Consider the following 23,512-nt stretch of genomic DNA (forward strand, 5'->3'; position numbering starts at 1 on the left):
CCCAGGCGCTCCAAGGGCCAGCTCACCCTAGAAGTCGCTGCTGGTACAAGTCTTTCCGGCCCCTCCTCTCCTGAGAGCACGTTCAGACTGCACCTCGGCCCTCTCTTTCACCCTCCTGAGGGAGGTGGGACTCTAATTCTGGGTGACCAGTAACAATAAAAACCACTAATAGCCCTAGTGGAAAGAATGACTATTTAATAGGTGCACATGATGAGCAGACAAGGAGCGCTCTCTTCCCTCGCACTCACTCCGTAGAACAGAGAGGGGAACAGTCTTGTTACTGTGAGAGCTAGACACAGCCTCTGTGGTCTCCCTCCTCGCAAGACAAGAGGGGTGGCCTCAGGCTGTGACTGAAACAGCCATGAAGGCTTTGGCCCAGGGACCGACTGCCCTGCAGCTGACTCCCTGCTGCTTTTGGGAAGTGGGGGTGAAGGGAAAAGACTCAGGGGAAGATAGCTTGGTGGGCAGAACTCCACTTGCCGAATTCTTCCTTTTTCAGGATTCATTGCCCGAAGGTGCACCTGGCTCTGGCCCCAGTCCTTACTCCCATGTGCCGGCTGCAGTGCCCTGGGCCCCTCGGAGGCTGGCAGGGCTGCTGGGAGGGTGAGGACAGGCATGGGAAGAGTGGAAAGTGGGGCCTGACCCAGCCAAGCTCCAGGAGGCCATTCCATAGAGGAGAGAGCCATGGACCAGGAGCCACGCAGGGAAGAAGGAAGGAAGGGTAGAGCCGAGCACCGCCCATACCTGGAATAATCTCAGGGAGAGGATGGTGTGGACAGACCCCAGGAAAGGGCTTCTCAGCTAGGGGCAACTCGTTATGCTGCAGTGGGGGCACCGAACAGAACCCCCTAGGGATTTTTTAAAAGTATACAGCACAGTCCTGTCCAGGGGAAACCCCAGTGTGTCCTCATCACAGCCATGTGAACTCTGCTGTTTGTTCATAAAAATGTGTTACATCCCTGGGGGAAAAAAAGGAGCTAACCCAATAGAGAGAAGAGTGGCTCAGGGGAGACAGTCACCTGTGAGGAATGAGGGCAGGACACACGGGCCCAGGCCGAGATTGCACAGGGTGTCGCATGAGTGGCTGTGTCAGAGCCAAGTGCACGTGCCCACTGCCACCTCCGCCAAGGCCATCAGTGAATCCCTCCAGCACCTACCGGGGCTTTGTACACAGGAGCTGTGCTGGAGTCGGGGGCACAGGGCAGGAAGCCAGACAGGGGGGCACCATGTCCCTGAGTAAGGTAGAAAGGGGAATCACAGCCTGGACACATTCATCTATTCCTTTATTTCTAAATATCACCAAGTGCCTGCCACAGCTATGTGCTGGGAACTCAGTGAACACACCTGTGCTTTGCCCACTGGCATGGAGCCCACGGTCCAGGGGTGATGGTTTCTGTTGCATTTCAAAGCCATTGGGGCGCTGCATAGATGGCTGGCTGCAGAGTCTATTTGAGAGGAAGGCAAGAAGTCAGGGCCATGGACCGTGGATTCCACCCTTGATCGTCTACTACAGGAAAGAAGCCACAGAAGTGAGGGGGCATTCCCAAGAGGAAGGCAAAAAAGTAGAGACTAAAACTGAGTCAAGAAGTGTAGCCAGTCCCATGGGAGCACCTGGGCTAAGGAGGGTCTGTCCCCACAGAGATGTTCGGAACGCCCAGTTGAGGATGTGCCCTCTCCTTCCATGTTCTCGGTCACCAGAGGATCCAGGTGAAGAGTGTGGATGACTCAGTCCACTCCTCCCCGCACAGGAAAAACAACTCAGAGGACATCCCCTACTGGGAGTGGGCCAGGAGCGTCGGCTTCCGCCCAGGGAGAGGAGGGTGGTGTTGTGGCTGCAGAGGTGAGTCCACAGGGAAGCGTGGGTGTCATGGAGAAAGAGAGAGGAGGAGAGGAAATGGCCTCTCGCTGGAGCTAAGCAGAGAGAACAAAGGAGGGGAGGAGCCCACAGGCCCTGGAGCCCCAGAGCAGCTCCGGGTGGTCCCCTTCCTTGTCTCCCCAGCACAAAATAAGCTGCTCTTCAGGGCTTTTTCTCTTCCTTGTTCTCACTCCGTTTTCCTTCTTCCAAGCCTAAGCCCTGGTCTACCAAGGACCCCTATGGGAAACACTTGTTCTAGAACTTCTGTCCTGACTCTCAGGCCCCCAGAGGAGGAAAGCTGTGAAGGAGGGACCTCTTGATCCAGTAACCCTTACTTAGGAATTCTTTTTTTTTTTTTTTTTTTTTGAGACAGAGTCTCGCTCTGTCACCCAGGCTGGAGCACGGTGGCATGAAATCAGCTCACTGCAGCCTCTGCCTCCCCGGTTCAAGCGATTCTCGTGCCTCAGCCTCCCGAGTAGCTGGGATTACAGGTGCTCGCCACCACACCTGACTAATTCTTGTATTTTTAGTAGAGATGGTTTTGCCATGTTGGCCAGGCTGGTCTCAAACTCCTGAGCTCAAGTGATCCACCTGCCTCGGCCTCCCAGAGCACTGGGATTACAGGCGTGAGTCACCATAGCTGGCCAGCTTTGAGAGTGGAAATCTCTCTAGAAAGATTCATATACATAAGGAATTTTGCACACATCCTTACAGGGCTTAGGGAACCTCTGAAGCCTGTCCGGGAACCTCCGCCACCCGTTTATAGCGCGGTGTCAGCTGCAGAGTAACAGGATCTATGTGGCCTGGAAGTCCAACAGGCCTGGGTTTGAATCTTTTTCAAACATTTTTGCTTGTTAGCAGCTGGTTTGGACAAATAATTTGAACTTAGTTTTCTCATCTGTGAAACAGGGGGAAAAAGCACTTACCCTGTAGGGCTGTTGTGAAGATTGAACAAGACAACACATGTTAAATCCCCAGGCACCGTGTCCGCCTGCAGCAGGCAGTCAGTACACGGTGGAGCTCGTGCCCCAAGCCTCCTCTTTATGGAGTCCCTCATGTTGCCCCAGCTGGCCTCGGATTCCTCCCACCTCCACCTCCTGGGTAGCTGGGACTACACCACGCCATGCTTCAGCCCGCTTTGTGATCATTCAAAGCCCTTTGGTTCCCTGCACCCTCTCACATTTACTGCAATTCCTGTAGAATCCAAATCCTTTTAACCCGGTGTTGTAGGTCATCTACAATCCCGATCCAAGCAGCCTGTCCCTTCTCCCACACCACTGTTCCTCCACATGCATGTCCCACACCAACCCACGCCATCCGCTGGTTCTAAACACACCTGAAGCACCGCAAGGCCCTGTGTCTGGCTGCCTGCTCTGTGCTTCTCTCATCATTCCTCAAGGCCTAGGGAAAGTCCTGCCACCTCCCTGAAGCCAAGTGCCTCTCCGCTTCTCCACTCTAGGCTGTGTGTCCCCAGTTGGATGGCAGCTCCTCAGGGCAAGGAACAATTCCTCTTCCTTCTCAGTGCAACTTCCAAAGCACAGCAGAGGAGCGTGCACTGGGGGCCAAGCCTGGCACAGAAAACACAGTAGCACAGGGCTGCTGGAGGGATGGAGGGGAGAGTGACCTGCCTGCTTCACAATACATGACTGGGAGCCCCACCTTTTGCCTATGGAAGGCACGTGCTTTGAGTTTGATTTTCTCAGGTGCGGGGTGTCTACGCCACCCACACTTTCTCACCTGGTCCAATGCACGGGCAGGGGCAGGGGCAGACTCTGTCGCTGTAGAACACAGCAGAACTGCCTGCACTACTGTGGACATCACCAAACTGGCAGCTTCACTGAAGGTGACCCTGGCCTGTGCGGGCACTCAGCTGATGCCCTTCTCTACCCTCCTAAGCCCCCTTAGCTTTAGGTCTTCACCGCCTGCGCTGAGAGGAAGATTAATGGTGAGCAGCAGAGTAAAATCCAGCACTGAAGACAGGGTTTCAGTAAAAAATAAAAAGCGCAGCAGATTGGAGTTTGAGGGCCCAGAGGTGGGCAGGACAGTAGAGGAACTGGGCAGCCCAGGGTGGCAGGATGGAGTGGATAGGAGTGGACAGGAGAGAGTAGCTAGGAGGAGGGATGTGGCTGCACCACCAACCCACGTGGGCGGCTGGAACCTGGCAGGAGGCCGGGAGAGACTGTGCCTCCTCCAGCCTGGCTGTCTTGGCCAAGTTCTGACGGCAGCTGGGAGGAATGTGAGAACGAAAACAAGAAAAACTTTGCTACCTCTGGCTGGTCAGGGGAAGTTTGTGTTGGAAAAGAAGCCACAGGTTCTGCTGTTCCGGTGTTCCGCTGCCTTCTCCCCTCCCAACCTGGGGAATGGCCCAGCACCTCCTAGTCCATTCCTCCCTGACCTCTGTCACTCCCCTTGCTGCCCCAGAGCCCCCTGCCTGCTTGCCCAGGTCCTCCAGGGAGCCAAGCCTGAGAGTCTAGGGAGGCCCACAGGAGGAAATGATGTTTGGAAAGAGCAGCATCACTTAATTTATTTATTTTTTATTTTTTGAGACGGAGTTTCCCTTTTGTCACCCAGGCTGGAGTGCAATGGTGCGATCTTAGCTCACTGCAACCTCTGCCTCTCGGGTTCAAGTGATTCTCCTGCCTCATGTGGGGAAAAGAAAGAGAGATCAGCCTGTTACTGTGTCTATATAGAAAGAAGTAGACATAAGAGACTCCATTTTGTTCTGTATTTGAGATGCTGTTAATCTGTGACCCTACCCCCAACCTTGTCCTTGCAAGAGACATGTGCTGTGGTTTAATGGATTTTGGGCGTGCAGGGTGTGACTTTGTTCCTAGAAAAGCTAGGTATTGTCCAAGGTTTATCCCCATGTGATAGGATGAAACAATGTTGCTAAAAGGTTTATCTCAAGGCACAGGATTTTCCTTTAAACTTATTCATGTCACAGAGATCCTTGTTCTTATGTCTTACTGCTAATTTCCTCCCTAAAAATGATCCTATTGTCCTGCCACTCCCTTATCTTTAAGATGGTAAAGATAATTATCTATAAATACTAAGGGAACTCAGAGGCCGGTGCCGGCGTGGGTCCTCTGTAAGCTGAGCGCCGGTCCCCTGGGCCCCGCTTTTCTTTCTCTATACTTTGTCTCTGTGTCTTATTTCTTTTCTCAAGTCTCTCGTTCCACCTAACGAGAAACACCCACAGGTGTGGAGGGGCAGGCCACCCCTTCATCTGGTGCCCAACGTGGAAGCTTTTCTCTAAGGTGAAGGTACGCTGGAGCGTGGTCACTGAGGACAAGTCGACGAGAGACTCCCGAGTACGTCTACAGTCAGCCTTGCGGTAAGCTTGTGCGCTCGGAAGAACCTAGGGTAACAATGGGGCAAACTAAGAGTAAATATGCCTCTTATCGCAGCTTTATTAAAATTCTCTTAAAAAGAGGGGGAGTTAAAGTCTCTACCAAAAATCTAATTATGCTATTTCAAACAATAGAGCAGTTTTGTCCATGGTTTCCGGAACAGGGAACTTTAGATCTAAAAGATTGGGAAAAAATTGGCAAAGAATTAAAACAAGCAAGTAGGGAAGGTAAAATCATTCCGCTCACAGTATGGAATGATTGGGTCATTATTAAAGTAGCTTTAGAACCATTTCAAACAGAAGAAGATAACGTTCCAATTTCTGATGTCCCTAAAAGCTGTGCAGTAGATTGTGAAAAAGAGGCAGGGATAGAATCCCAGAAAGGAAAGGAAAGTTCACACTGTGAATGTGTATCAGAGCCGGCTATGGCTCGGTCAACGCAAAATGTTGACAATAATCAATTACAGGAGGTAGTATATCCTGAAACGTTAAAATTAGAAGAAAAAAATCCAGAATTAGCAGAGCCATCAGAGTCTAAACCACGATGGCCAACTGCTCTTCCAGCAGCTCAAATGCCTGTAACTTTACAACCTCAAATGCAGGTTAAACAAGTACAAACTCCAAAAGAAGATCAAATAGAAAAAGATAGAGTTTCTGTCATGGCAATGCCATTCCAAATGCAGTGTCCACAATATCAGCCGGTAGAAGATAAGACCCAGCCGCCAGTAGCCTATCAATACTGGCCGCCAGCCGAACTGCAGTATCGGTTGCCCCCAGAAAATCCGTGTGGACAGCCAGGAACATTTCTAGCGCCACAGGGCAGGGCGCCATATCCTCAGCCGCCCACCATGAGACTTAATCCTACAGCACCGCCTAGTACACAGGGTAGTGCGTTACATAAAATTATTGATGAGGCAAGAAAACAAGGAGATATTGAGGCATGGCAATTCCCAGTAATATTAGAAACAAGACCACCTGGAGAAGGGGCCCAAGAGGGAGAGCTTCCCGTAGCTGAAGCCAGATATAAGTCTTTTTCTATAAAAATGCTAAAAGAAATGAAAGAAGGAGTAAAACAGTATGGACCCAACTCTCCTTACATGAGAACATTATTAGATTCCATTGCTCATGGACATAGACTCATTCCTTATGATTGGGAGATTCTGGCAAAATCCTCACTCTCACCCTCTCAATTTTTACAATTTAAGACTTGGTGGATTGATGGGGCACAAGTACAGGTCCGAAAAAATAGGACTGCCAATCCTCCAATTGACATAGATGCAGATCAACTATTAGGAATAGGTCAAAATTGGAGCACTGTTGACCAACAAGTAATAATGCCAAATGAGGCCATTGAGCAAATTAGGGCTATCTGCCTTAGGGCCTGGGAGAAAATCCAAGACCCAGGAACCGCCTGCCCCTCCTTTAATACAATAAGACAAGGCTCTAAAGAGCCCTACCCTGATTTTGTAGCAAGACTTCAAGATGCTGCTCAAAAGTCAATTACCGATGAGAATGCCCATAAGGTCATAGTGGAGTTGATGGCATATGAAAACGCCAATCCTAAATGTCAATCAGCCATTAAGCCATTAAAAGGAAGGGTTCCCGCAGGATCAGATGTAATCTCAGAGTACGTTAAGGCCTGCGATAGAATTGGAGGAGCTATGCATAAAGCTATGCTTATGGCTCAAGCAATCACAGGAGTTGCTTTAGGAGGACAGGTTAGAACATTTGGGGGAAGATGTTATAATTGTGGTCAAATTGGTCATCTAAAAAAGAATTGCCTAGTCACAAATAAACAAAATGCAACTACTCAAACTACTACAAGAACAGATAAAGAGCCACCTGGCCTATGTCCAAGATGTAAAAAGGGAAAACATTGGGGTAATCAATGTCGTTCTAAATTTGATAAAAATGGGCAACCACTGTCGGGAAACGAGAGGAGGGGCCAGCCTCAGGCCCCGCAACAAACTGGGGCATTCCAAATTCAGCCCTTTGTTCCTCAGGGTTTTCAGGAACAACAACCCCCACTGCCACAAGTGTCTCAGGGAATAAGCCAGTTATCACAATACAGCAATTATCCCCCGCCACAAACGGCAGTGCAGCAGTAGATTTATGCACCATACAAGCAGTCTCTCTGCTTCGAGGGGAGCCTCCACAAAAAATCCCCACAGGGGTATATGGCCCATTGCCTGAGGGGACTGTAGGACTAATCTTAGGAAGATCAAGTTTAAATCTAAAAGGAGTTCAAATTCATACTGGTGTGGTTGATTCAGACTTTAAAGGCGAAATTCAATTGGTTATTAGTTCCTCAATTCCTTGGAGTGCCAGTCCAGGAGACAGGATTGCTCAATTATTACTCCTACCTTATATTAAAGTTGGAAACAGTGAGATAAAAAGAACAGGAGGGTTCGGAAGCACTGATCCGACAGGAAAGGCTGCATATTGGGCAAGTCTGGTCTCTGAGAGCAGACCTGTGTGTAAGGCCATCATTCAAGGAAAAGAGTTTGAAGGGTTGGTAGACACTGGAGCAGATGTCTCTGTCATTGCTTTAAATCAATGGCCAAAAAATTGGCCTAAACAAAAGGCTGTTACAAGACTTGTCGGCGCAGGCACAGCTTCAGAAGTGTACGAAAGTACAATGATTTTACATTGTTTAGGACCAGATAATCAAGAAAGTACTTCCCATGTTAAAAAACATTTATTATCTTGTTTTGCTGTAATGGGAGTTCCAGAAAAAATTAAAACTGACAATGGACCAGGTTATTGTAGTAAAGCTTTCCAAAAATTCTTAAATCAGTGGAATATTACACATACAACAGGAATTCTTTATAATTCCCAAGGACAGGCCATAGTTGAAAGAACTAATAGAACACTCAAAACTCAGTTAGTTAAACAAAAAAAAGGGGGAGACAGTAAGGAGTGTACCACTCCTCAGATGCAGCTTAATCTAGCACTCTATACTTTAAATTTTTTAAACATTTATAGAAATCAGACTACTACTTCTGCAGAACAACATCTTACTGGTAAAAAGAACAGTCCACATGAAGGAAAACTGATTTGGTGGAAAGACAACAAAAATAAGACATGGGAAATAGGGAAGGTGATAACCTGGGGAAGAGGTTTTGCTTGTGTTTCACCAGGAGAAAATCAGCTTCCTGTTTGGATACCCACTAAACATTTGAAGTTCTACAATGAACCCATCGGAGATGCAAAGAAAAGCGCCTCCACGGAGACGGAAACACCACAATCGAGCACCACTGACTAATGAACAAGCCTTCATCACCATGGCACATTTATATAGAGGAAAAGGGAGGGAGAACATTGCGAGAAGTCAGGGACCTTGAATGCAGGGACTGGCTGAAGCCACGGCAGAAAAACATAAAATGTGAAGATTTCATGGACATTTATTAGTTCTCCAAAATTAATACTTTTGTAATTTCTTATGTCTTTAATCTTTTAATTCTATCATCTTCTTTGTAAACTTAGGAGGATATATGTCACCTCAGGACCTTGTGATGATTGCCTTAACTGCACAAATTGTTTGTGGAGCATGTGTGTTTGAACAATATGAAATCTGGGCATCTTGGAAAAAGAATAAGATAACAGCAATGTTCAGGGAACAAGGGAGGCAACCTTGAACTGGCCGCCGGTGAGCCGGACGGAACAGAGCCATATTTCTTCTCTTTTCATTATGCAAATAGGAGAAATATCGCTGAATTCTTTTTCTCAGCAAGGAACATCCCTGAGAAAGAGAATGCGCTCTGAGGGTAGGCCTATAAACGACCCCCTTGGAGGCGTGCCGCCTTTTACGGTTGAAGCCGAAGGGATGAAATAAGCCCCGGCCTCCTGTAGCGCTCCCAGGCTTATTAGGACGAGGAAATTCCCACCTAATAAATTTTGGTCAGACAGGTTGTCTGCTCTCAAACCCTGTTTTCTGATAAGATGTTATCCATGACTATGCATGCCCAAAAATTTTAATTTTAACACCATCCTGTGATCTCATCCTGCCTCCACTTGCTTTGTGATATTCTATTACTTTGTGAAGTATGTAATCTCGGTGTCATGATGACAATGGTGGTTTTGTTGAAAAGAAAAGGGGGAAATGTGGGGAAAAGAAAGAGAGATCAGCCTGTTACTGTGTCTATATAGAAAGAAGTAGACATAAGAGACTCCATTTTGTTCTGTATTTGAGATGCTGTTAATCTGTGACCCTACCCCCAACCTTGTCCTTGCAAGAGACATGTGCTGTGGTTTAATGGATTTTGGGCGTGCAGGGTGTGACTTTGTTCCTAGAAAAGCTAGGTATTGTCCAAGGTTTATCCCCATGTGATAGGATGAAACAATGTTGCTAAAAGGTTTATCTCAAGGCACAGGATTTTCCTTTAAACTTATTCATGTCACAGAGATCCTTGTTCTTATGTCTTACTGCTAATTTCCTCCCTAAAAATGATCCTATTGTCCTGCCACTCCCTTATCTTTAAGATGGTAAAGATAATTATCTATAAATACTAAGGGAACTCAGAGGCCGGTGCCGGCGTGGGTCCTCTGTAAGCTGAGCGCCGGTCCCCTGGGCCCCGCTTTTCTTTCTCTATACTTTGTCTCTGTGTCTTATTTCTTTTCTCAAGTCTCTCGTTCCACCTAACGAGAAACACCCACAGGTGTGGAGGGGCAGGCCACCCCTTCACCTCAGCCTCCTAAGTAGCCGGGATTACAGGTGCCTACCACCAAGCCTGGCTAATTTTTTTTTTTGTATTTTTGGTAGAGACAGGGTTTCGTCATGTTGGCCAGGCTGATCTCCAACTCCTGGCCTCAAGTGATCCGCCCGCCTCGGCCTCCCATAGTGCTGGGATTATAAGCGCCACCGCGCCCGCCGAGCAGCATCACTTTAAATGGTATCTGTGTCTCACATTTGTGCCTGCAGCTCTACACAAGGCAGGAAGGGAGCAGAAGAGACTCTGCTAGCATTGGCTGGGCTGGAGACTCAGGAAAGGGAGCCTGGGGCTGTAGGGGTGAACCTGGCCTATTTGTTTCCCCCAGTGGAAGGATGAAGACAGGAGCACCTGCAGGGCTCCATTTGCTGGGCTTCCTACAGGGGGACTGCACCCCTTGTCCCATTTAACCTTTCTGATAATTTCCCATTTGCCGTTCACAAAAACCTTGCAAGCTAAGTGTTGTTTAAAATATCCCCATTTTACAGATGAGGAAATGGAAGTTCAGAAAGGTTTGAAGAGTCGCCCAAAGCCAAGAGGTGAGCTGGGACCTGAACCCATGTCATCTTCATTCTGAAGCCAGTGTTTTTTGTTTTTCCCAAGGCATTAGCCCCCTTCAGGGGACCCTGTCCTATCCCTTCCTCTCTCCTCGGCTCCCTCAGCCCCTCTTTCCTCCCACTCCCATTCTGAGTGTCACCAGCAAGTCAAGAGCAAGACTAGATGGTAGCCACTAGCTGCACGTGGCCAACCACATCATTACAATTAATTAAAATTAAAGCTTCAAATCTTTGGTGGTTAGACTAGCCCCATGTGGCTAGTGGCTACTGTATCAGACAGCACAGACAGGAACATTTCCATCCTGCCTGTCTGGACTTAAAGGCCGGTCAGGAGGTAGAGGGAATGGGAGAGACCAGCCCAAGGGCTCCAGGGATGGACCTGCCTTTGTGAGGAGATGAGGTTTTGGAAGTGAGTTTGGGTGAGGGGAGCAGGGGTGTCCGAGGCCTGGCGGGGGAGAGGGCAGCTTGCTGAACTCCTAGGCACCTCCCTCCGATACTGATACTCCGGCAATACTAGGGAGCAATTAATTGGCTGGGGCAGGGCCGGGGCCAGAGCAGGAGGGAGGCCAGTGCAATGGAGGAGAAGCCACCACCCTCTCAGCAGACGGCAGGGCTCTGGTTCTCCTGGCCTCCTTTCATCCTTTGAGGACCCGGGAGCCTGCCTGGCCCTCCTTGACCTGCCCAGAGTTGGCTGCTGCTTCCTGCTCGCTCATCCAGCCCAGGGCCAGCAGATGGGCTATGGGGCCACCACCTTCCCAATTAGCCTTCTTAGCTTCTTGCTCACCCTTGAGGTCTGAGTTTCCAGCCATGGGGAGGGGCTGTGAGTGGCCTGTGAGTAACCAAGGCCCAGCTATGACAGAGGTCATCAGCCCAGGTCCCTCCCCTGGCTGAGCCCTGGCTCCCAGCACCCTCCCTACCCCCATCACCATGCCGTCCCCAGAGGCCCCCAGAAGGAACAGGTCAGGGATTGGTTTTGGGAATGTGGTGCCCCATTTCTGGGAAGGAGAAGGTTCCCCAGGTGATGGAACATGTAATAGGTGTATGGCTGGCCTAGTACTTGGGGAGTGGTGGGAGGGAGAGCCTGGGGGATGGGGGCAGAACTCATATTTGGAGGAGGAAAGTGGAGGTGGAGTGATGGGGTCCCAAGGAAGGAGCAGATTGGGGGCTGTGAATGGGACCTCACTGGGGTTGGGCAGGTGGGGCTGGAACAGGCACCCAAGTGTGGAAAAAAAAGCTGAAACGCCCATGTCTGTGAGTGGAGGGCAGATGGGGAGACAGGCCAAGCCAGGGTAGGCAGGAGAGTTAAGGAGCCAGGCAGCTGGGTCCCGTGGCAAGAGTGGCCGCCCCAGAGTGGGTGGCCGTGGGGCAGAGCGCCTGGTTCCGGGTTAGGCAATGAGGAGCCGGGGCCAGGCCTGTCAGGTGGCAGGATCGTTAGGGCCCCGTGGCCATGGGTACCCCACACTGCAGCCACTGCTGCTGCTGAGTAGGCAGATGCACCGGGCTGATTACCACGCTCCTCCCGGCCACACCAACTTCCCCCAGGGCACCCACCCCCTCCACCTCTCCTCCCCTCCCCACAGTGACTCCTGCCCAGGGAATGTCCAGCTCTGGCATAAAGGACCCGGGTGTCCTCGAGCTGCCGTCAGTCAGGAGGCTGTGCAGTCCGAGATGGGCTTGTCTCGGGCACCCTGGATGGGGCGTGTGGGCGGGCGCGGGATGATGGCACTGCTGCTGGCTGGTCTGCTTCTGCCAGGTAGGAGGCTGGGGGCTCTGGGAACTGGAGGAAGGTGGGAGGGAGAGTCCAGGAGAGGACCCAGTGAAGGGGACGGGCAGGGGCTCTGGAATCTGCCTTTTGAGTCTGGGGGTTGCTCCTCACTGCCTTGTCACCTCAGGTAAGTTTCTTAAACTTCCTGAGCCTCAGTTTCTGAAATTCTGAAGTGGGGTTAATGACACCTATATCTCTAGTCTGTGTGTCTCAAATTAAATAATGTATGTGACACATGCTTTGGAAATTCTAGAGCTTTATATAAATGGTGGTGGTGGTGATTTTTATTATGGGAGAACTACACGATAATGATTGGACATTTAATAGTGATATCATTTTTAGAGCTTTTAATATGCTAGACTCTGTTTTAAGCACATTTGGATTATATATTAGAACCTTTTTTTTTTTTTTTTTTTTTTTGTGAGATGGAGTCCCACTGTGTCTCCCAGGCTGGAGTGCAGTAGCGTAATCTCGGCTCACTGCAACTTCCACCTCCCACGTTCAAGCAACTCTCATGCCTCAGCCTCCCGAGTAGCTGGGACTACAGGCGCCCATCACCACATCTGGATAATTTTTTTTGTATTTTTAGTAGAAACAGGGTTTCACCATGTTGGTCAAGCTGGTCTAGAACTCCTGACTCAAGTGATCCACTCGCCTCGGTCTCCCGAGGTGCTGGGATTACAGGCATGAACCACCACACCCGGCCTACATTAGCACTTTTGATCATTACAAGAATGGTATGAAAGGAGATTTGCTATTTCCACTCTACAGATGAGGACACTGAGGCATGAAGAGATTAGGAAACTAGCTCAGGATCATGCATTAGAAAGCAGCAAAGCCAAGATTTCAACCCCAGGCCAGGTGACCCCTGGACCTGTGTTGTTGACCACCGGGTACTTACAGCACTTAAGGAATTTCTGCGACCTTCCCATGGTCTGGTAGGTGGTTGGTGTCTGAGGGAGTAGAGAAAGAGAAAGGCAATGCTTGGTGAATTTTGCAGAGTACTGAAGGGAATTGGCACAGAAGGGGTTTGGTGTAGAGGTGCATGCAGAGAATTTCTTTCTGAGGAGAGAACAGGGACATCACAGAGGATGGAAGTCTGGTTGTTAGTGGAGGGGTCAGGATGAGTGGCAGTAATAAATCATAATATATAATGCTTTACACTTTCTAAAACATCTTCTGGCCGGGCACGATGGCTTGCGCCTGTAATCCCAACACTTCAGGAGGCCAAGGCAGGTGAATCACCTGAGGTCAGGAGTTCGAGACCAGCCTGGCCTATATGGTGAAACTCCATCTCTACAAAAAATACAAAAAATTAGCTGGGTGTGGTGGCGGGTGCCTGTGGTCCCAGCTACTTGGGAGGCTGAGGCAGGAGAATTGCTTGCACCCAGGAGGCAGAGGTTACAGTGAGCTGAGACCATGTTATTGCACTCCAGCCCAGGCAACAAGAGCCAAACTCCATCTAAAAAAAAAAAAAAAGAAAAAAAATCTTCCAGATGGATGCTCTCATTTAGTCTTCTTCATAGTAATGCTGTGAGAAGGCAAGACAAATTTGGCCCCTCTGAATGTATAAACTAAAGCTCAGAGAGGTTCAGTAACTTGCTATGTGGCTCTGTTTGTGTCACGTGGGACCTGGAGGGACCAGGGAATGCAGAAGAAATGCAGGTAAAAGAGTCATGGAGGAACCACGGGGTAAGTTGGGCCTGGGGTTTTGAGCAAAGGAAAGGAAAGATAAGGAAAGATGTGTTCCCACATCCCAAAGGGAAGTCAAGGCAGCAGAAGTCAGATGAAGGGCTGGATGGAGGCAGGTGTGCTCACAGAGGGAAGCTAATCATGGCCAGGAGTCTTTGAGGCTCTCAGGGTTTCGTCCTGGGCTGGGCCGGCGAGAGCAGGGCTGGCTCAGGGTGCGGTGTCCTGCCACACTGGTACCAGCAGGTTCTGAAGCAACAGATAGTGACCCCACATCCTGGCCCCCACCCAGCCTTACTGGCATGGCCAGTGCTGGGATGGGAAATAGGGTTTCCATTCCTGACCACAGCCTGGGCTCTCACGAAGAAGCTGGTGACCAAATCTTAGTCCTCGAGTGCCCCTTCCTTTATTTCAGCCCCTCTGCCCCCGGCTTTGTCTTTTTCCGGTGTCTCCTTCTATGTTTTTCTCCGCTTCTCAGCCCTCCATTGTTTTGCCTTTTGTCTTCTCCTTCCCTTTGGTCCCACTGTCTGGCCCAGGATTTTTCTCCTTAAGAATTTATGCCTGGACTTCTCAGAGCCACAGTTTCCCCAGTTCTCTGTCTCTTTAGGGTCCTTTCTTTTAGACCTACTTGTTCCTGCCATTTTTCCATTCCCTTTTCCTTTAAAAAATTTTTTAAATTAAAAAACAAAATACAGATGGGGTCTCACTATGTTGTCCAGGCTGCTCTTAAACTCTGGGCCTCATGCAATCCTCCCACCTCGGCCTCCCAAAGTGCTGGGATTACCAGCGTGAGCCACTGTGCCCAGCCCCCCCTTATCTTCAATGTATTCCTTTGAGGCCCCTCACTTTGGCACCTAATTTTCTATTTTTCTGGTTGGTGTTTGCCCACCCTTCCCAAACAACGAAACTGCTTTTATTCTGCCACCTCGATATCCTTTAGAGACAACAGCCAGTTCTTCCTCCTTTCTCCATCCCTAAACTCTCCCTGGGCTCCGCTTGGGAGAAACCTGAGAGGCCGATGACTGAGATAGAGGCCGATGACTGAGATAGGGCTGAAAGGTGAGGGAGGAAGCCAAGCCTCCCTGGCCCTTACTAACCACTGCTTTCCTCCACAGGGACCTTGGCTAAGAGCATTGGCACCTTCTCAGACCCCTGTAAGGACCCCACGCGTATCACCTCTCCTAATGACCCCTGCCTCACTGGGAAGGGTGGCTCCAGTGGCTTCAGTAGCTACAGTGGCTCCAGCGGTTCTGGCAGCTCCATTTCCAGTGCCAGTGGCTCTGGCGGTGGCTCCAGTGGATCCAGCGTTGCCCAGGGTGGTTCTGCAGGATCTTTTAAGCCAGGAACAGGGTATTCCCAGGTCAGCTACTCCTCCGGATCTGGCTCTAGTCTACAAGGTGCATCCAGTTCCTCCCAGCTGGGCGGCAGCGGCTCCCAGCCCGGCAGCAGCGGCTCTCACTCAGGAAGCAGCGGCTCTAATACAGGAAGCAGTAGCTCTCACTTGGGAAGCAGCAGCTCTCATTCCAGCAGCAGCAGCACCTTTCAGTTCAGCAGCAGCAGCTCCCAAGTAGGGAGTGGCTCTGCTCTGCCAACCAGTGACAACGCTTACCGCGGAATACTAAACCCTTCCCAGTTTGGACAAAGCTCTTCCTTTTCCCAGACCAGTGGCCAAAGGGTCAGCTCCAACCAGCGTCCCTGTAGTTCGGACATCCCCGACTCTCCCTGCAGTGGAGGGCCCATCATCTCACACTCTGGCCCCTACATCCCCAGCTCCCACTCTGTGTCAGGGGGTCAGAGGCCTGTGGTGGTGGTGGTGGAGCAACATGGTTCTGGTGGCCCTGGAGTGGTTCAAGGTCTCCCCTGTAGCAACGGTGGCCTTCCAGGCAAGCCCTGTCCCCCAATCACCTCTGTAGACAAATCCTATGGTGGCTACGAGGTGGTGGGTGGCTCCTCTGACAGTTACCTGGTTCCAGGCATGACCTACAGTAAAGGGAAAATCTACCCTGTGGGCTACTTCACCAAAGATAACCCTGTGAAAGGCTCTCCAGGGGTCCCTTCCTTTGCAGCTGGGCCCCCCATCTCTGAGGGCAAATACTTCTCCAGCAACCCCATCATCCCCAGCCAGTCGGGAGCTTCCTCAGTCATTGCGTTCCAGCCAGTGGGGACTGGTGGGGTCCAGCTCTGTGGAGGCGGCTCCACAGGCTCCAAGGGACCCTGCTCTCCCTTCAGTTCTCGAGTCCACAGCAGTTCTAGCATTTCCAGCAGCTCCGGTTCACCCTACCATCCCTGTGGCAGCACTTCCCAGAGCCCCTGCTCCCCGCCAGGCACCGGCTCCTTCAGCAGCAGCTCCAGTTCCCAATCCAGTGGCAAAATCATCCTTCAGCCTTGTGGCAGCAAGTCCAGCTCTTCTGGTCACCCTTGCATGTCTGTCTCCTCCTTGACACTGACTGGGGACCCCGATGGCTCGCCCCATCCTGATCCCTCCGCTGGTGCCAAGCCCTGTGGCTCCGGCAGTGCTGGAAAGATCCCCTGCCGCTCCATCCGGGATATCCTAGCCCAAGTGAAGCCTCTGGGGCCCCAGCTAGCTGACCCTGAGGTTTTCCTACCCCAGGGAGAGTTACTCGACAGTCCATAAGTCAACTTTCGTGTGTGTGCATGCCTTGGGCACAAACAAGCACATACACTATATCCCATATGGGAGAAGTCCAGTGCCCAGGCACAGGGTCAGCTCAGTTTCCCTCCTCCTTCCCCAAAGAATGGCTCTGCTTTCTCCACTACCCCAAGGTTGCAGACTCTCTCTTATCACCCCTTCCTCCTTCCTCTTCCCAAAATGGTAGTTTCAAAGCTCCTCTCTTGATTCTCTCCTACTGTTTAAATTCCCATTCCACCACAGTGCCCCTCAGCCAGATCACCACCCCTTACAATTCCCTCTGCTGTGTCTTTGAAATGGTCCATTGAGTAACACACCCATCAGCTTCTCAACTGGGAAACCCCTGAAATGCTCCCAGAGCACCTCTGACGCCTGGAAAAGTTATACCTTCCTCTTCCCCTTTACCAAATAAAGCAAAGTCAAACCATCATCTGGAAACAGTGGCCACTTTTCAGTGACCTCTGGTCAACCCACCCAATATGCCACTGGGCTCTGGCTCCCAATTCCAGCCCACCCTCCATTACAGAGCTCACCACGCCCTCCTAGATCACCGTCCCCAACACACCCATTGCCTCTCAAGGCCCTTATCTCAGCTCCTTCCTGCGGCCACTTCCCTCAGTGCTCAGATGCTTCCCTGGGTGAGGGAGACACTGGGGCACCCTCAGAGGTTGGAGCAGGCTCCCTGTTGTCTCTGGATCCTGGACAGATGCTCAGTAAACTGTGGGGACTAGGTGCAGACTTTTTGCCTTCTTGGAGTCCTGGGTCTCCTCTGAGAGCCTGGCTGGTGCTCTTCCTACGCCTCTATAGGTCTCTGTCTCTCTCATTTTCCTTCAAAAGCTGGCCTGTATTTCTCTTCTACCTTCCAGCTCCTCCCACAGAGGAGGAAGACAATAAATATTTGTTGAACTGAAAGCAGAGATTGCCTGGCCTCCCAGATCCTTCCTCCTTTTCCGTCCTCTCTCATTGCTCCAGGAAATCCATTCTCTTCCCATTCCTCATTCACCATGGGGTCCTCCTTCTCCTTATTTAGGGCCCTCAGTGTTTCCTCTCCCTCCCCTCCCCACCCAAACTCCTTTTCTTCCACCATTAGCATGCCTCACCTTCTAGACGCCATCCTCTCTGGGAGTCATGAGTCTCGATTTCCTGGGTTTCTGGGACACCTGGAAGCTTGGGAAGGCTGGGACACAACAACTCCAACCAGATTCCTGTCAGCTGAGTAGGAGCCCAGGTGGGCGTTGTTCCTGGAGCTGGGGGTGGAGAGAGTAAAGGACTGAGAGGATGGGAGCGGGGCAGGGAGTGCAGCCAAACAGGGTGACTCACTGGCCTAGATCAAGAGGCAGAACAGAGCTGCCAGTGGTCTCTCCGTCTTCACACTCGCTGCTCTGCTGGGGTCCAGAGTGACAGTGTGAGCGACATGGATCTCAGTTGAGGGCTGAGAGGGCAGCGTGCCCCAGTGGGGAAGAGGAGTCACCTCCACTGGAGAAGAGAGAGAAAGTGGAGTGGTGGTGGGGTCCATGTGACTTAAGTCCTGAGACAGGCAGGGAGCGGCTGAGGCAGACGGAGTTCCCGCATCCCAAGGAGGGCAGAGGGGATCGTGCTTGTCCCTGTAGGAGCCCCACCCCCACCCCAGGCCACCTCTGCTGGCTGCAAAGGAATTCACCCCTACCCTAGCACTTAACCCATTCCTTCCTATCAGGATGGTGCTGTCTGGTCCTGAATTTAGAACTGTTGAAAGTCCAAGTCTGGAATCAGCAGAAATGTATTACATTGACCAGAAAGGGGCTGAATCTCCCTTGGTCCAGCATCTGGCCCCTGATCTGCAGCCAATGGCAGGAATTGAGGTCCTCAGATGCTTCATGGATGGGAATTGCAGGGAGGGAAGCCCTCGGATGCGGTGATTCGAGTCTTCTGCTGTGCTCCAAATTAAAAGCTTGTGTAAAACTCATGCATGTCATCCAAAAAGGCCTCTGGGCTCCTCCCACTGCCAGTTCTGGAGAGAAGCTCTTTGCTCCTCCAGTGGTTAAGCCAGCAGGGGCTGGGGAGGAGGACACAGCAGTAGAATCAGCCAACAGCTCATGTTTAGACCTTGGGCAGCCGGGGAAGCCTACTCCTGGGGCCTCCGGGAAGCCATGGAGAGAACAAAGGCATTGTATTTTTATAATAAAAATAAAACGTATTTAAAAGTCAACAAACAGTCAATGAGTCTCTACATTCCCCACCCAGCTTCAACAAGGATCAAGTCCTGGCCATTTGACAGCAGCATTTAAAGGCCTGCTCTACTGTTACTGGGAAATAGCCACTTTCTCACAGTGTTTCTTACACTATGTGGCACATCTGACCACCTGTGGCAGGCAGAATGATGTCTCCAACCCCAACACCATCAAAGATGTCCACATCCTAATACCTGGAATGTGGGAATTAGGTTACATGGCAAAGGGAAATTAAGATTCCAGATGGGATTAAGGTTGCTAGTCAGCTGACCTTAAAGACATTACCATGGATTATCCAGGTGGGTCCAGTGTAGTCACCAGGTCCCTTAGTGTGGACATGGGAGGCAGAAGAGGAGGTCTGAGTGACACAGTGTAAGAACTGGCTGATTTTGGCTTTAGAGATGGAGGAAGGGGACCATGAGCCAAAGAACACAAGTAACCTCTAGAAGGTGAAAAGGGGGGGAAAGGGATTCTCCCCTAAAGCCCCCAGAAAGAATCACAGCCCTGCTGACACCTTTATTTTAATCCACTGAGACCTGTTTTGGACCTCTGATCTCCAAAACTGTAAAGTCATAAATCCATGTTGTTGTAAGCCATTCGGTTCATGGTAATTTGTCGCTGCAGCAGCAGGAATTAGCCAGCTTCTCATAAGGATGGTATCCAGGCCCATTTCCCTAGCTAGATCCAGGGTCCCATCTAGGAGCAGCTCCTCAGATGGGGCCACTTCCGCACCCCAGAACCTCCTGCAGGTTGGGGCCAAGGTGAAGGAGATATGAGGATGCATGAGAAAGGGGTGCTGGGAGGGAACAATCCAGATCCCAAAGAGAAACCAGTGTTTCCGTTGCTGAGAGAGGCAATTAACAGAGTGGGACCCCAGGGTGGAGGTCCTTGTGTGTAGGGAAGCAGGGCTGGGGAGGTTGGCAACCATGTATGAGCTGTGAGCCAGGACACCTAGGCCAAGGAGGGGCAGGGAGGTCAAGGAAAGGAGCCAGGGCGGGGGACACCCAGCTTCCTCTGGGACACTCATTCAAGTGGCACCTGTTGCCACAGACCGCATTAGGAATGAGGGTGGAATGTGGAGGTTTATTGTCTCCACAACCACTAGCCCAGCCTGTTTCTGCCGTCCCCCACCCCACTACCAGGATAAAGGGCTGGCTGTCTTGGGGCTGAGGGAGATTCGGGTGCTGAGCAGGATGCGGGGCCGCGTGGCAGGGAGCTGCGCTCCCCTGGGCCTGCTTCTGGTCTGTCTTCGTCTCCCAGGTACGGAGGCCGTGATGCCCTTGGGCAGGAGAGACTGGAGGTCCCCCGGGAGACAGGAATTAAGGAAAGGGGTAAAGGCAGGAGGGTACACATTTAGGTCCCTGAGGGAAAAGGAAGAATAGGCACAGGGGAAGCAAAGGGAACCGGAATCGGGGAAGGGAAACCATTGGCTGCTTTATCTTCCCTTTCCCTCAGGCCTCTTTGCCCGGAGCATTGGTGCTGTGGAGGAGAAAGTTTCCCAAAACCTGGGGACCAACTTGCCTCAGCTTGGACAACCTTCCCTGACTGGCCCCCCTAACTCTGAACATCCTCAGCCCGCTCTGGACCCGAGGTCTAACGATTTGGCAAGGGCTCCTCTGAAGCTCAGCATGCCCCCATCAGACGGCTTCCCACCCGCAGGAGGCTCTGCAGTGCAGAGGTGGCCTCCGTCCGGGAGGCTGCCTGCCATGTACTCCTGGCCCCCTGAGGATCCTTGGCTGATGATGGCTGCTGCGGCTGCGGACCGCCTGGGGGAAGCGCTGCCTGAAGAACTCTCTTACCTCTCCAGTGCTGCGGCCCTCGCTCCAGGCAGTGGCCCTTTGCCTGGGGAGTCTTCTCCTGACGCCACAGACCTCTCACCCGAGGCTTCACACCTCCACCAGGACTCGGAGTCCAGACGACTGCCCCGTTCTAATCCACTGGGACCCGGGGGAAAAATCCTTTCCCAGCGCCCTCCCTGGTCTCTCATCCACAGGGTTCTGCCTGATCACCCCTGGGGGACCCTGAATCCCAGTGTGTCCTGGGGAGGTGGAGGCCCTGGGACTGGTTGGGGAACGAGGCCCATGCCACACCCTGGGGGAATCTGGGGTATCAATAATCAACCCCCAGGTACCAGCTGGGGAAATATTAATCGGTATCCAGGAGGCAGCTGGGGGAATATTAATCGGTATCCAGGAGGCAGCTGGGGGAATATTCATCTATACCCAGGTATCAATAACCCATTTCCTCCAGGAGTTCTCCGCCCTCCTGGCTCTTCTTGGAACACCCCAGCTGGCTTCCCTAATCCTCCAAGCCCTGGGTTGCAGTGGGGCTAGAGCACATAGAGGGAAACCCAACATTGGGAGTTAGAGTCCTGCTCCCGCCCCTTGCTGTGTGGGCTCAATCCAGGCCCTGTCAGCATGTTTCCAGCCCTATCCCCACTTTTCAATGCCTCCCTTGCTCCTCTCCAGTAAAATAAAAGCACTTATGGAATTTGCTTCTTCTTGGTGTCTTTGTTTCTGGGCATAAGCTGAAGTGAGTCTGTTCACTCCTGTTTTCTAGCCATCTCCACGGCCCTCTAGGGGCCCCTGCAGACGCTCTCTTGCTATACCCATCCTTTGCAAAGGATCAACGCCCAAGTGCTTGAGGGTGGAGCCTCACCCTGGCCAGGTGGGAGAGTCTCAGCCAGGTGGGAGAGCTGTTCCAGAATTGTGCTGGAATCTGAAAGGGGGAGGAGGGACAGCAGGACTAATTAAGACGGCACCTGCAGCAGGGGGATGGCGGCTCCAGGGCCAGGTGGACAGGATTCCTCACAATTCACAGACACAGGAAGCCAAACGTCACAAAGTCTATGCTTCACTTGTCTTTTCTTCCCCGGAAAGTCAAGCTTCTTAGAAGTGGAGGATACATTGATCTCCTCCCTTCCATGCATCACTTGGCACATTGTGTCCCAGAGAACCACAGACTTTGAACATTTGCTGAGTAAATAGCAGACCTTGATAAAGGAAAAGAGAAAAGGGAGAAAGGAAAGGGAGAAAAAACCTTGGAGCCAACAGTCCCACCTGGGGTGGCATTTGATGCTTTCATGCCCAAGCGATGACGCAGTCTCAGCCTTTGGTCACTGTATTGTCTCTCCCGCCCTCCCTTTGGTTTTCCCAGGAGCTCAGCATCCTCACACAGGAGTTGGAGTGAGGGCAGCCAAGGGTCAGTCTACAAAAGCACAGAAGAATTAGCAGGTGCGGTTGGAGGTGATTTGGTTCTGGATTCGCTCTCCCCTGTGCCGTGCCTGCAGTGGTCCAGGTGTATGTACTCTCCATTCAGCCAGGTCCCTGGGAATTGAGCAGCTTGTGGGAGGGGAGAAGGGAGTAGGAAAAACACCAGAACTCAAGGGATAGGGAGCTGCCTGCCTGCTTGAGTGGGAGAGGGGCGTTTCCAGAGAAGATGCCCAGTCCCAGCGTCTGCCATAAGGCTCCATCCTACACTGAGAAGTCCTCCCTGGAACACCTTCCGCAGAGGAAGTCCTTCCGCAGAGCCCACCTTCCACAGAGCCCACCTTCCGCAGAGCCCACCTTCCGCATCACCAAGCACGCGCCCTTCTTCATCACCTCAACCTCTTCACCTGATTCTTTTCCCATCTTGGACTCTCTTGGTTTCTCCCTGCCCTAGGGTGAGGGGTTCCGTGCCTGTTTTCAGCACGTGCCTCTTCCACCAGCCTGAGGTCATTCTCTCAAGCCTGGAGTCTCACTTCTCTCTGTCCCTCCTCCTGGTTGCCTCTTCTCCATAGTCATTCCTATTCACACATTTAAATTTGGGGTCAACAGTCCCCTGGTCTGTTCCCCAGACTCACTAGAGCATAAGCACCATGAGGACAGGGGCTTTGTCTCTTTAACTCACTGCTGCACCCCCCAGCACCAAGAACAGGGTCTGGACCAGGGCAGGCACTCAGTAGGCACTGAAGGAATGCTTGATCCTCTCTCTCTGTCCCTGCCCCTCTCTTATCCTCTCTCTACTTCCACTCAATTCCTGAGCCACACGGCTACACTCGGAGTCTAATCTACACTTGTGCTGTGGCCCTCCCAGAGCCTCACTGACATTTTTCACCAACCTCATGAAGTCCTTCTCAACATTAAAATGCTCTGTGCGTTTTATCATTTGACCTTCATTACTCTCCGTGAGGAAGGTATTATAAGATTTTTGCGGCCGGGCACGGTGGCTCACGCCTGTAATCCCAGCACTTTGGGAGGTCGAGGCAGGTAGATCACCTGAGGAGTTTGAGACCAGCCTAGTCCAACACAGGGAACATGGTAAAACCTCATCTCTACTAAAAATACAAAAATTAGCCAGACGTGGTGCCAGGTGCCTGTAGTCCCAGCTATTTGGGAGGCTGAGGCAGGAGAATCGCTTGAACCCAGGAGTTGGAGGTTGTAGTGAGCCGAGATCGTGCCACTGCACTCCGGCCTGGGTGGCAGAGTGAGGCTGTCTCAAAAAAAAAAAAAAAAAAAAAAAAAGATTTTTGCAGATGGAGGAACTGAGATTTAGAGGGATTAAGCAACTCACACAGGGTTACAAGTGACAGAGGCGGTGACTCCAACCTCATTTTTTCTCATTATCTGTCCAGGGAGTATTCAAGTACAATATGCAATTAACAGAAATAACAAACTTTTATTATATTTACATATAGGCCAGGTCCCGGACAAGGCGCTTCCACACACACCCTTCCAGCAAATCCTC

At 51.3% G+C, this 23,512-nt stretch overlaps 2 protein-coding genes and 1 long non-coding RNA gene across 4 annotated transcripts; 2 read left to right on the plus strand and 1 right to left on the minus strand.

Moving 5' to 3' along the window:
• Positions 1–178: 178 nt before the first annotated feature.
• LOC123572788 (uncharacterized) lies at positions 179–18,484 on the minus strand. Of its 2 annotated transcripts, none has more exons than XR_006697310.2 (4): positions 18,341–18,484; positions 17,675–17,821; positions 13,137–13,188; positions 179–1,445 (listed from the first exon to the last, which is right to left on the minus strand). It is a non-coding gene; the product is annotated as an uncharacterized lncRNA (long non-coding RNA). The 2 variants fall into 2 exon arrangements; XR_010586460.1 differs by lacking the exon at positions 18,341–18,484 and adding an exon at positions 18,046–18,179.
• CDSN (corneodesmosin) lies at positions 12,112–17,486 on the plus strand. The gene is made up of 2 exons (XM_005553588.5): positions 12,112–12,223; positions 15,040–17,486. The coding sequence occupies exons 1-2, from the start codon at positions 12,139–12,141 to the stop codon at positions 16,557–16,559; spliced, it is 1,605 nt and encodes a 534-aa protein (XP_005553645.3). The 5' UTR covers positions 12,112–12,138; the 3' UTR covers positions 16,560–17,486.
• Positions 18,485–19,955: 1,471 nt separating the features above from the next.
• On the plus strand, positions 19,956–21,291 carry C4H6orf15 (chromosome 4 C6orf15 homolog). Its single transcript, XM_005553589.4, has 2 exons — positions 19,956–20,044; positions 20,240–21,291. The coding sequence occupies exons 1-2, from the start codon at positions 19,978–19,980 to the stop codon at positions 21,115–21,117; spliced, it is 945 nt and encodes a 314-aa protein (XP_005553646.4). The 5' UTR covers positions 19,956–19,977; the 3' UTR covers positions 21,118–21,291.
• The last annotated feature ends 2,221 nt before the right edge of the window (positions 21,292–23,512 follow it).

The sequence above is a fragment of the Macaca fascicularis genome, chromosome 4, assembly GCF_037993035.2.
Source record: "Macaca fascicularis isolate 582-1 chromosome 4, T2T-MFA8v1.1".
In the NCBI taxonomy this organism is placed as follows: Eukaryota; Metazoa; Chordata; class Mammalia; order Primates; family Cercopithecidae; genus Macaca; species Macaca fascicularis.